At 37.3% G+C, this 13312-nt stretch overlaps 1 protein-coding gene across 1 annotated transcript in view; it reads right to left on the bottom strand.

The window, feature by feature from the left end:
- The window catches only part of IGF2R (insulin like growth factor 2 receptor), a 155141-nt gene that overhangs the window by 63251 nt on the left and 78578 nt on the right, over positions 1 to 13312 (bottom strand). Inside the window, exons 12-17 of the mRNA XM_074187971.1 lie at positions 12234 to 12374; positions 4502 to 4645; positions 3460 to 3597; positions 2389 to 2536; positions 1707 to 1884; positions 952 to 1067 (exon numbers count right to left, since the gene is read on the bottom strand). Coding sequence (XP_074044072.1) covers positions 952 to 1067; positions 1707 to 1884; positions 2389 to 2536; positions 3460 to 3597; positions 4502 to 4645; positions 12234 to 12374 — 865 coding nt within the window. The remainder of the gene's footprint in view (positions 1 to 951; positions 1068 to 1706; positions 1885 to 2388; positions 2537 to 3459; positions 3598 to 4501; positions 4646 to 12233; positions 12375 to 13312) is intronic.

Here is a 13312-nt window from a genome sequence, read left to right as displayed (position 1 = left end):
TTAATAAAATTTGCTTAAATTATATGTCATCTTAGTTACTGATCCCTATCACTACAACTATTTCAATAAAAATTCTTATTAAAAAGTTTCAGTTTCGTAAGGACATAACAAATCTCTGAAAACTAGCTAACCTGAAAAATATACCAAAAAAAATCATCAAGTATTTCCATCCTATAAAGCTAATCCAATTAAAATCAACAATTTATTAAGTCCTTCCTATACATAATGGATGGAAAATAATAAATGTGTGTATATGTATATATATGTATACATACACACACACACACACACACACACCCCTGTTCTGAAAGTCACCATCAAATAGGGAGGTGAAAAGGAAAAAGTTACACAGAAAAATTACTTACTATGATATAAAAGAGAATGCACTAGAAGCAAATAAGAGATCTAGGCAAAAATGCTAAAAAGAAATTATTAAGGAAGATATCACTTTCAGCTGAGGAGGCAGAAGTAAGGCTTCAAATGGCACAGTGGTACCCAACTTGTTCCTTGAAGGAAGGAAGCAACCTTATACAAAGATAGAAAATGGATTCTAACACTGTATCTTCATTGTGACAGAGTATGGCCATTAATATAACGATTTTCCTACTGTATACCCTATCTACCTACTGTATATTCAAATAATATATCTTTAGACTTGAGTCAGGAAGGTCTGGGTTTACATATAACCTCAAGACATTTGCTCGATTATTTAGGAAAGTTCCCTATAGTCTCACTATGCCTCAATTTTCTAAGCTTAAAGAGGCCACTTTATGTCCATCTAGCTCTAAACTTTCATTCTTTTAATGTAAATTCCCATTTTGTTTATGTATGTGCAAAACTGACTACTTTCTAACATCAACTCAGGGGCATATTCACTAACAATTTCTAAAAGACCAGAATAGTCACCTGTACCCATTCTAGCGAGCAATGGAAAGCCTTGAACTACCCTACCTGGATAAATCATACTGCTCCAGGGTATTGGGATCCGTCACCATACATTCCAGTGGTTCCTCTGGACATGCAAAACTAGTATACCATCTAAAATTATAGGTGGAATTATCTTCTTCCTAAGATAGTGTAACGGGGATAGCGTATAGAAGAAGAAATAAAATCCTTTCAGAGTGAAGTACAGCAAAAAGGGAACATGACCAAATATTCTATTAATCTATAAAATACACAAAACTGGTTTTATTCTTAAATTATCACAAATTAAGTAGGGATTTCAGGCTTTTCTTCATATCATCATTGCTAACAGAGAACGAGAACATAAGAGCCTTATGTTTTATGCTATAAAATTCTGCAGCATTCCATACTATGTACACTATACTAACACCATCTGGAGCTTAAGTGAAGGCATTCATGACACCAAACGATTTAGAAAATGAATAGCACTAGTGTACTCTGGCAAAACTAAAAGAAGCAATTCAGATTCACAGCAGACAAGAATTTGGCCAGGAAACCAGACTAATAGCTCCACTTCTAAGAAAAACATCATGACAGCTTCCTGGATAAGTTTAGGGAAAAAATATACAGCAGTTAGCATCATAGGTTAATGTGTAAAAAAAACTTTGTGGTTCATACTTTCCCTACTATTCATGACATTTCACTTGTAATTCCACATTATAGCAATTTCACTAAACATAGTACTTAGCCTTTCCCCTCTATTAGCTTTATTTTACTTTTCATATATAATATGGACATCTTACCTGGTACTCTGGGACACCTACTCCAGCATCTCTATCACAAAGAAAAGTGATAAGTGTTGCTCGTGGTGTGTGTTTTTCATCATTGTAAGGTGTACCACCTTTGTAGCTCAACTGAATCATCCCATCATAATATGAAAGGGCAGAACTATTCACTCCAAGATTCCAATTTTTCCCTTTACTAAAAGAAGAGCACAAAGCTCTCAAAAAAGTTAAAAGCAATAACAAATTTGCAACAGAAACATTAATTATTCAAGGTACTATTCTCTTTTGGTGAAGAGATATAACCTAAATAAGGAAATACATACTAAGGGCACATTAGCTACCTATCCTGAACTGTTATGGTATCAAAAGTTGAATTTCATTAATCATCACCATCATCATCATAATAACTTACAATTATTATCAATTTTCTAAGTTTTTTTCCCTTACCACAACCCTATGAGGTAATCGTTTCAGTCTTCACTCCAAGACCAGGGCCTGAAGCACACATCTCTTCAAAGAGTTTTATTTGTAATACTAAAAAATAAGTTATCTGTATAGTTCAGTCATTACATCAGACCAAAACAAGATTTTTAAACATAGGGTAGGCTTCAGTTTTTATTCTAAATGTATTTTGTAGTAGAAAACCTCCAAGAAGCATCAATTACTTAAAAGCACACTGAACAGAAAGGAAGCAACTTGCCTTTTTTCCACCTGGCATGCTCCTGAATTTGACAGACAAGTATCATGAGAGACAGCACCACAAACATTTATAAAGAAGTCATATTTTTCTGTTCCAACAGAATAGTCTCCATTTTTCTTAGTCAAAGGTGACAAATCAAAAGAAAATCCTAAGTATAAATAAAAAAACAGTCAAAGAAACATGGCAACACTTAAGATATTTATCTTTACAGTTGGTCCCATTTTTATGTTCTACCACCATCTTTGTCAAAAGAACTATTCCTATGCAGAGTTTAAAGCAAAGCAGTCATCAAAATTACAAAATAATGTGTTTCCTGGGTTAAACTTTTTCAGTTAACTCCAATGTGAAAGAAATCATTACAAAGACTATTCATTTGCCTTTCCTTGATTCAGCACTTTATATATAGTAGGCAGGTGAATGAAAACAATTTATTAAGTGCTTACTATTTGGCAAGAATTGTGCTTACTAAGTACTTGAGATACCACAGAAAAAAAGACAGTTATTGCTTTCAAGGAGTATACAGTTTAACTGGGAAGGGCAACACTGCTCAACTGCAGGTAGATGGAAAAGAAGTGGGAGTGCTTAGGATACCTGATCCACCAGAGCAGATCACCCCCGTTGGCAGGCAGAATGGACCTACTTACTGGTCAGAGAGGAGAGGTAATTCTCTCTGGCAGGATTGGGGATAAAGTATCAGTCCATAAAATTTTGGAGAAAGGGAACATTGCCAGAAGAATGAGGGTGAACTCTAGGATAGGAAGAAGTTGGGTCCCATTTTTGGTACTGTTTAAGATGAGCAAAAGTGAAGTTAGGTTTTGACAGAAATTATACCCTTTGTATCTTAAAGATAGGCCCTTATTTCCAACATCAAAAAAAGAACAAGATGCTACAATCAAATAATTTCACTAAATTTTGAAAAATCTAAAATGTACTCATAAGGATCAAAAGGGGGGAAAACTATAAAAATTTACTATGGAAAGCTAAGTGAGAATGGAAAAATTATCTTGTTCTTATATTACCATAATCATAAAACAATATTCACAATAATGTAGATTCTGCTCAGATACATACCTGCCTGTGAATCAGTAACTTTGCAATTATCTCCTTCAGACTTAGCCAAAACGCAAGCAGCAGCTGTATGCCACTCAAATTCATACAAACAGCCATTATCCCCCAAGTTTCTCAAAACCGGGGCACTTTCTAGATCACCTATCCGATAAGAAATAAGAGTAACAATTTTCATTATCAAAAACCATCCTGTATTCATCCTAATAGATTGGATAAACCAGAAAGACCTATTGCCTCCAAATAAGGGTAAATGATAAAGTGTTTTGTTCTCATTCTGATCCATTTATACTATTTCTATTTTATTAAATTATCTGGAAAATTATAGAAGCTCAACTTCAAGTGAAAAGCTTTCATTACAGTGGATATTCTATTTTATTAAATTATCTGGGAAAGTATATAAGTTCAACTTCAAATGAGAAGCTTTCATTACAGTGGACAGAGTGGATAGAGCCCTGGCCCTGGGGTCAGGAGGACCTGAGTTCAAATCTAACCTCAGACACTAAATAATTACCTAGCTGTGTGAGGTTGGGCAAGTCACTTAACCCTCTTGCCTTGCCAAAAAAAATAATAAATAAATAAATGAAATTTTAAAAGGACATATCAATAGGGAATAACTATCAGGACACTGAGTTCAAATGTCTGAGACCAACCAGAAATTTTAAAATCTGAAATGTCTGGTTATTTGGGAGTTATTTATTCCCAAATCTCAACTAACATGAATTATGCATAGTAAGTTCTAGATGCTGGATAAGTTAACACAAAACTGAAACAAATACTCCATGTACTCAAGCACTTGATATTCTAAAAACAGAGCTGTTGATGATCCCTAGAAGGAAGATAAATATATACAAAATAACTAAAAGATGGGAGAAGAGGTCGTAGAAATCGGGAAAGGCTTCATGAAGGATGCAGTCACTGAACTAAACCAGTGAAGCAGAATCAGACCTTGATATAATGGATGGCTAACAGAAAAAAAAAAATTTTTTTTAAGGAAATACACAAGTGCCATGAAAGCCAAAAGAACTAATTAAGATGTTGTTTTTACCTGGCTTGCACGTAAGTGTTATGATGGTTGTGATTGTCTTGTTTGTACCACAGCTATCACCATCGGAGTAAAAAATCTGAATATTTTCCTTATTCTTTATTGGAGAAGACACAAACTTGCCCAGATTTTTAAAATCTTGGTCACCTGGGAAGACAGAGATGGAAGATCAGGTCAAGTACATCTTAAATCGAAATAAGAATATAATTTATTAAGTGAACACACGGAGAATATACTAGCGTTCCTCCCTTGTCATTCGGATCCTACCGCACCTAAGGAAACCAAGTCCTTTTTTCCACTGAGCTGGTACTCTGGTGTTTTAGACCTGGACTCAAGCAGACCCGAGTTCAAATCTCACCCGCGGCAACCGCTTTGGTCCGCCGCTTAGCCACGAAACAGGCCAAATGCTAGCGGCCACCTGCCCGGGTGCCACGTGGCGAGGATTCCGAGCGCGAGTGTGGAAAGCGCCCGCTGTGGGGCAAAAGCGGCCCGTGGGCACTACCCCTTGTGCCACGCGGCGAGGCATCACGGACCCCAGGCCTCCCCCGGCGGGGGCGGGGGCCTTCACGCGTGTCCGAGGCGGGCGGGGGAGAGAGGCCTGTGGCCGCGGCGGGAAAGGCGGCCCGGGCCGGGCCTGGCGTCTGCATGGCCGCGGCCCCGTCCGCAGCAGCCGGGCGCCACGGGCTCTGCCCAGTCTCACGGTAGGCACTTGGTGAGCACGTGGGGTGACGTAGGAGATGGCGGGCTGTCCGGGTGGTTCTGGAGTCACGTGAGTTTGTCCAAGGCGCGTGCGTGCGTCGGCGCGCGTGAGCATGCGTACATGTGTCTGCGTGCGCACGGACGCACGGGTGGCTCTGCGGCGGCGGCCACACGGCAGGTGCGGGGTCGGAGCGCCCCCTGGCGGCTCTTCACGCGTGTGCGCGTCTCCGGACGGGAGCGTGTCCAACTCTAGGCCCTGCGAGTCCCACCGAACGTCCGGCCGCCGGCCGTTCTTCTCACGGGGGGCGAAGCGCTTCCACCGGGGCCGGGGCTTCACAAGGAGCCTTCAAGCAGTTTCAGCCCCAAAGCCCAAGGCCGATGCGTAGCGTGCGGTAGCCCGCCCCGGTTATCAAAAAGCCGAAGCCGAAGCCGGAGCCGGGCCGGACCGCGTGCTCACCGCGTGGTCCGACTGAGGGAGGGCGGCGGCGGGCGCAGGCCGGCTTCTCTGCCCGAGGCTAGTTCCAGCCCGGGGCTGTTTGGGGTCCGCACCAGCTTCCGCGTCGGGCGGCGAATCACCGGTCCAAGGCAGATGACGTGGCCCCGCGTCACATCCGCCCGCGACAACCTTCGGCCGGAATTGACGCCTGTCCGAGTCACCACGTGGCCCAGCTCCCTCCACCAGCCCGCGCGTCCTGGTGAAGGCGGCGGAGGGGAGGGCCTGACTCCGGCCGCGAGGGGGCGCCGCTGCCCAGGACGCGGCCGCATTGCTCCCGAGCGCCGCGGCGAGCCTGCGCAGTCCGCCTTTCCTAAATGCTGCGGGCTTTCAGCCAGAACGTGCGAGCGGCGCGGCGCGGCGCGGCCGGGCCGTCATGTGCGGCGGTTGGCGCGTGGCTGCCTGCAGGGGGAGGGGGCGAGGGAAAGGGAGCTGCCCCCCCATCCCGCCGCGGGCCCAGACCTCGCGGGGGTTCCGGCGCGGGGGTTCCGCCCGGGGCTGCCGCGCATGCACCCTCCGCTTCCTGTCCAGAAAGCTTTGGGCAAGTTGGCCGGCACGGAGCCCTCCGGGACAAATACCCTCTATTTATAATTCTATATAGAGGACATTATTTTATATTTTCATACATATATATATATATATATATTATATATGTATATATGTATATATATGTGTATATATACACATATAATTCTACAGAGTATATTTTATATATATAATTCTACATATAAAGTATATCTTACATATACATTTAATTCTATATATTTATAGAGTATTATTTTATATATACATATAATTCTGTATATTTAGAATGTTTTATATATATATAAAATTGTACATATTTATAGAGTATTTTTTTTTAGGTTTTTCCAAGGCAAATGGGGTTAAGTGGCTTGCCAAGGCCACACAGCTAGGTAAATTATTAAGTGTCTGAGACTGGATTTGAACCCAGGTACTCCCGATTCCAGGGCCGGTGCTTTATCCACTGTGCCACCTAGCCGCCCCTAGAGTATATCTTATATATACATTTAATTCTATATATTTAGAGTATTATTTTATATATACATATAATTCTATATATTTAGAGTATATTTTATATAATGCCATATATTTAGAGTATATTATATATAACTATATATATTTAGAGTATATTCATATATAAAATTATATTTACAGTATATTATTCTATATATACAATGATATATATTTAGAGAGTATATGATTTTATAAAACAATTCCATATAGACTATATATATAATTCTATATATTAGTTATTTTTATATACTTCTAAATATTTAAGAGTATATTATTTATATACTTCTACATATTTAGAGTATATTATATATGTAATTCTATATACAGTATATAATTATACATAATTTTGTTTATATAGCATATTATTTTATATATGATTATATATTTCTAATATATGGTATATTAAAATTAAATATATATTTATAATATGTAATAAATATATAATCTTACATATTTATAATTTATAATAAAACTTGATAGTTTTATTCCTGTTGCTTCAGGGTGTTCAGCCAGGTCCCTGCATAGGGAACATTCCCAGCCGCCTATCCCCCCACTCCATTCAGTTTCCCCTCATATAAACATGATGCTAATATTAGTTTGGAGACAGCAGGCAGCCTCTCAGAAAAAGGACATGGATTATCATGTTTGTGCAGAGTAACCAAGATGGCCACAGAGGAATGCCAAATGTGAGGATGCAGGAAGAAGGGTACTCCAATCAACTGTAGAAAAGAGAAATTCTAAGAGATGGGGGGGGGGGGGGCCCCTGTGGCTAAACTCCACTGGAAAAGGGTAGAGATCTCCCTAGATATTCAAATTGTTCCAGTAAAACTTAATTACTATAGATACCTCCAAGTGGAGACATTGGTAGTGATTATTTTTTACAAGTTTAAAAGTAAAAAAAAAAGTAGAAGAAATAGTTTTATTTTGATTATAATGAGGTTATCAAAGAGCACCACCAAAAAGCCAAGATCAAAAAAACACGAGCCAGGCTCATGACCGCATGCTCATTTCACGGTCTGAACCCAAGAAAGAAAGAGCAGGTGGCAGTGGAATTTCCTGTTAAGAACTTTAGGTATTTGGGCAGCTAGGTGGCACAGTGGATAGAGCACCAGCCCTGGAGTCGGGAGGACCTGAGTTCAAATCCAACCTCAGACACTTAATAATTAACCTAGCTGTGTGGCCTTGGGCAAGCCACTTAACTCTATTGCCTTGCAAAAACAAAACAAAAAGAACTTTAGGTATGTAAAATATTTTTAAAACAAATTACTATACTCCACCTATAATCATGTTTTTCCTCTCTTCCCTCTGAAAAACCAAAACACATGAACCCAAATCTAGATAAAACTCTAGATCCATAGTGAATAAGATAGAAACTATATCAAGACCTCACCATATACTGGATGCTTGGAAGGGTCTTCACACTAATTTTTTTTGTTCACACTAATCTATTAGAAGCTAATAAGATTTGTCTTTCTAAGGTTTCCACTATCCTCTTCCACTATCTTCCTCTTAGATTAAAAAAATAACACCTGTTTTCACTACCCATATTGATAAAAAGTAACAAAAAACTATGAAACTACAAAATGGGGAAAAGTAGGACCAGTATGATATAAAAAGAACCCTTAATTTTAAAAGTTAATTTTTAAAGAGTTTGAATAAACTGGAAGGTTAAACTATATGTCCTCAACATGTGGTCTAATTGGTGCCACATTTCAGAAAGGACAATGACAAACTAGCACATCTAGAGGACGGTGAGTGAGCCGATTGCAGAACCTGTCACATGAGGAGGAGTGCTGATTGAAGAAATAGAGGGTATTTATAAACCATGGAGAGGAGAAGGCTTAGGAGTAAACATGACAACTGTCTTCAAATATCTAAGGGGATCAAGTGGAAGAATTAGATGCAGACATCTTGGCCTCAGATTACAATTTAGGGGCTGTAATTACAAATAGCAAAGAATCAGACTTTTTTTAATGAATAATTTTTATTTTTTTATTCCAAATTCAATACAAGCATTTTCATATGCAAAGTACAAAAAAGAAACTATGAAACTCTAGTGTTTACAATTACTATTTTAAAACATAATTCATATTCATTACAAAGTTGTCTTTCTTGATCATCTTCTGAGCTTCTTTTCTGTTTGTGTTTTTAAACAATGTTTTACTTACCCTCTTTTCTTTTGCCATAACTACTATCAGCTCTCTCTTCCAGGGTCCCTCTCCAATCCCCTCCACAAATTTTTCTTCTATAATACTCTGAGAAACAAAAGGTCTAACTTTTTTTAATTCAAATATAAACATACCATATGCAGCTTTCAGTGATAATACAAGACTTGTCCTCCCTTTTAAAATTATGATAGATGTTGATGACTACATTTGTTTAAGAACCAAAAGTAAAATTCTGAGGAAGGATCTGAAAATTTCAAAATAATTCAGGGTATTTTCACCAGAAAAAAAATTAATAAGCTTAATATGGGTGAAATGCTAGAATCAAAGAAATTAAAACTCAGCTAAAGTATTAAAAGCTTAGACTTTTGCAACAGCCTGTTTATTTCTATCCCCTGGGCAACAGTTAAAACAGTTTTAAATGAATATAATGCCGCAGGAATCAACAAAGACAAATGAACTAATATAAAGTGAAGTAAACAGAACTAGAAGGAAAAACACTACTGCAGTAATAGAAGTGCACAGAACAAGATGAAAACAATCAAAACCGAATGCTATGAAATGATGATGAGCACTCCTGGCTCCAAAGAAGACACATAAGGAAGCATCTTCCCTCCTTTTTTAGATATGGTGGGACTATGAGAGTGGAGCACTACAAGATGTGGGAGTCAGATATATTCATTAATATTCCTGAACTGTTTTCATTTTTTTTTTCTTTTTTGTTGTATGTTACTATGGATGACTCTCTGGAAGGGGAAAAATTGTACTGGAAAGAGGTGGAACATGTTAGGAAATATAAATGAAGACAAAAACTATCAATAAAGAGAATATTTACTACAATGATTCCATCAGAATCAGTTGTTACTCTGATAAGTTTTGATCAACTAAATCTATTTCAACCTGTTTTGTTACTGTTCTTTACTAAGAAGGATAGCTTGCTGATTAAAGAAAGGGATAAACAGAAACAAAGATGCTGGATAGGCATTCTGTAATATAGTCAAGTGGAACAAATATCTCTTCTGCAGTGTGACAAAAATCACATTGATATATTCCTTGCACATATAAAAATATGGGAAAAAATACTTCTATAACTCTCCACATCATTTGCAAGTTCATCATCTACATTAGAGATATCAAACACATATGGCCTGCAATGCTCCAGAGTGCAGCCCAAACGCGATTAATATGTAATTGGGAAATATTTAACAAAATAAAAATATAACATATATACTGTCGATATGTTTTTCCTAAGTCAGTTTGCAGCCCTCAGAAATCCTTATGTACAGTTTAATGATCTTCATTTCTATTTGAGTTTGACACCACGGATCTAGATAAATGCAGGTATCACAAACTTGCAGCACATGAGCAATTCCTGCTAAAATTCTCTTTCCTTTAAGTCAGTATTTTTCCAGAGAAATCTCTAAAAAAAACTGATTAGTATTCTCTGCTGATATAATAATCCAATTAACACAACAATCCTATTAATAAATATGCTATGGCACTAAGGAAAACAAAAACAGTTGTCTTACCTAGAAAGATAAAAAGTTCAAAAACTTTGACATTAAATCATTTTGCATTTATTTTAAGTTTTACTAAGATGAAAAACTTTAAAACCTTTGGAAGGAGATTAGGCACCATTACAAAGTCCTACTTAATAAGAGTTTGTCCATAATTGCTTTATTTTTTTTGTTGTTCTTGTTGATCAAAGTTTGAATTCAAACTATGTCTATATTACTATAGAGCTATAACCTAAAGATATGAAATTCTTAATGTGTCTTCCTAATCTGATATACAAATATCATTCCATTTGTGACAAGTTTGATTTTCAAAGAACCACCATTTTTGCAGTGAAGATTGGGTCTTTCAATCTTGTCCAGAACAGAAGTACAGTGGCCACTTCTAAACCTGATCCTGATGCTAACCAGCACAGAAGTTTTCCTCTGATACATTTCTCATCTCTTCCTTAAAACGACCTAATGGCTGCCTCTCACCTCCTGGGAGCAGAGATTATAGGCAGGTACTACTATATCCACCTAAACAGTCATTTTTGAAGGGAACTATACAATATTATTGATAAAGACAATGACATTTCATTGACTGTGAAGTGATGTCAGGTTTCTTCCCATGAGCAAGACTAAGTTACCTTTTTCTGAGGTCTAGACCTGTGACCCAGTGTGTAAATTATCTTCATTATGCATATTGACATTCAGAACCAATCAGCAATTACTCTTGATTAATCCAGAATATTGTACATACCCTCCACTAGTGCATCTATGTAAATATGTAACTCAGTCTTAACAGTACTGTGGACCCTGAAAACATGTGCAGAAACTTAAGTTCTGCTAGGGCAGGAGTTATTTCCTTTTTGCTTGGCATCATACCATTACCTACTATTGTGCTGACACACAGAAAACATTTATAAATGCTTAAACTGAATTAAATGTGTGAGAGGCAAAACTGCATTAGATCTTCTCAAACTCAAGGTTGGCCCTTTATCCACTAACATCATCTTGCCCCTCATTGTAGTCAATCTATTTTATCTTACAACCATATAACTCACACTCTTTTATATTAAAACAAGAAGCAACATTCAGAGGTTTTATACTGAGAAAAGTCATAGCCAGTTGTTCCCATGGCTTTGCCAAGAACATCACAAACATTAATACTATGTATGTATATAGCTATAAACATACAAAATACCAGACAATCTGGCTAGATCTCTCTGAGGAGTTACAGAGCTTTCCCAGTCTATTCAAATAGAAAATCTTTTACATCTTTTGGATTTCTGAATATTTTAACAAAAATTTAGTCTTGACTCACTCAGTTTCTAATGGTCAAAACAATGGAAATTTGTAGGCCATTACCTGGTTTTAGGGGACAATGGACAACATTATTTGAAACTGAGCTTGTTTCAGACAAATCTAGGTTACATGGACATCTGGATAAAGGTTCTTGTATTTGGCTTTTTCTTCAACCACAACTTTAAAAATATGAATGATTAACTGTAAAAGCACAGTTAATTTATAGAATTGTCAACAATACTGTCTTAAAATTCACATAACACAAGAATATTCAGGAACAGTCTTTTCTTTGCGGTTTTTTATGGCTACAGTTCTGCCCAACACCTCTTCAATCTAAAGCAAATCTTTATTTCTAATCCTCAACTGCATAGTCTCAGTCACAGAAGCTTTCTCTGAGACTCAAATTTCACTGAGTATCACAACTTAGCTCATGAATAAGATATTTATGTCTCTGAAAAAAAAACACACCCATTTAAAGTGATAAAGTTTTATAAGCCCTAGAAGAAAACTACCATAGTATTTTCTCAGGATATTATACTTACCAACAGAACATACAGCTGCATCTTCTGGGCAGCCTTTTGCCTTCCCTTCCTGAAGTACTTTGTGACAGATATTGATGAAAATGTGTTTCTTTCCTGATTCTATGTGGCTGCTATCCACAACTTCCCAATTTTTTTCCAATTCTAAAACAGAAAAATTTACTTTCAGTCAAAAAATAATATACTAAGTAACCAACACCACAGACAATTAATATAAACAAAATTAGAGTTAAATTTCAATAACCTATACTAGAAACTTAATCCAAATAAAAATATTTTCAAATTTCTATTTTAATGTAATTAAAATACATCATGTCCACTGGGATAGGCTTTTAAAAAAAAAAAAGGTAGGGAGCGGGACACCAAACCCCATAATGGTTCTTCAAAGCTCCACAATAAACATGAAAATAAAAAGTCCACTCTATTCCTTACATCACCAAAAAAGTTAAGTACCAAGAAGCTCCTTTTGATTAAAAAAAAAAAAAAATTGCCTATGAGATATAGTCTTACCCTCTTGGGCTTACAATATAGTTGAAGGGAAAAGATTAATTTAAACATGGATCCACGCCTTGGAAGAGAGATTACTGATTAGGGCTGTAGAAAGACTTGTACATTTCTAAACACAGCCATTGCTTTGCATGACTCTGCTTAGTTGTCACTAGAGAAGGTTATTTGTTTGTGTGTGTGTGTGTGTGTGTGTGTGTATAGGCAAAGAAGGGAGTAAGATCTTAAAATTTTTTGTTTAAAAGAGAACCACTAAAACATTTTAAAATGCAAATTCAAAGAAGTTCAGAAAGAAGCACAAATTAACAGGAAATTTTTACTACCATGCCAAAATTTGGATACATTTTTTAAAAAAAGATATGTAACTGGGATTTATGGTTTCATCCCCCCCCCCCCTTCGTATAGTGGAATATACTAATGCTGGCCAATAAGAAAGTCTACTCTAAAAAAGGAAAAAAATTTTAAATCATATCTGCCACAAAAATTTAAAACAACGTAAGATTACAGATGTGATAGTAAAGATCATGTGCCCTTCATCAAAACAAAACCTCTACAATAGAAGCAAAGATTGCAATAAT

Source organism: Macrotis lagotis, chromosome 5 (assembly GCF_037893015.1).
Source record: "Macrotis lagotis isolate mMagLag1 chromosome 5, bilby.v1.9.chrom.fasta, whole genome shotgun sequence".
NCBI classification, from domain to species: domain Eukaryota; kingdom Metazoa; phylum Chordata; class Mammalia; order Peramelemorphia; family Peramelidae; genus Macrotis; species Macrotis lagotis.
Note: the sequence above shows the minus strand (reverse complement) of the source record. Positions and strands in the feature narration are given on the sequence as shown.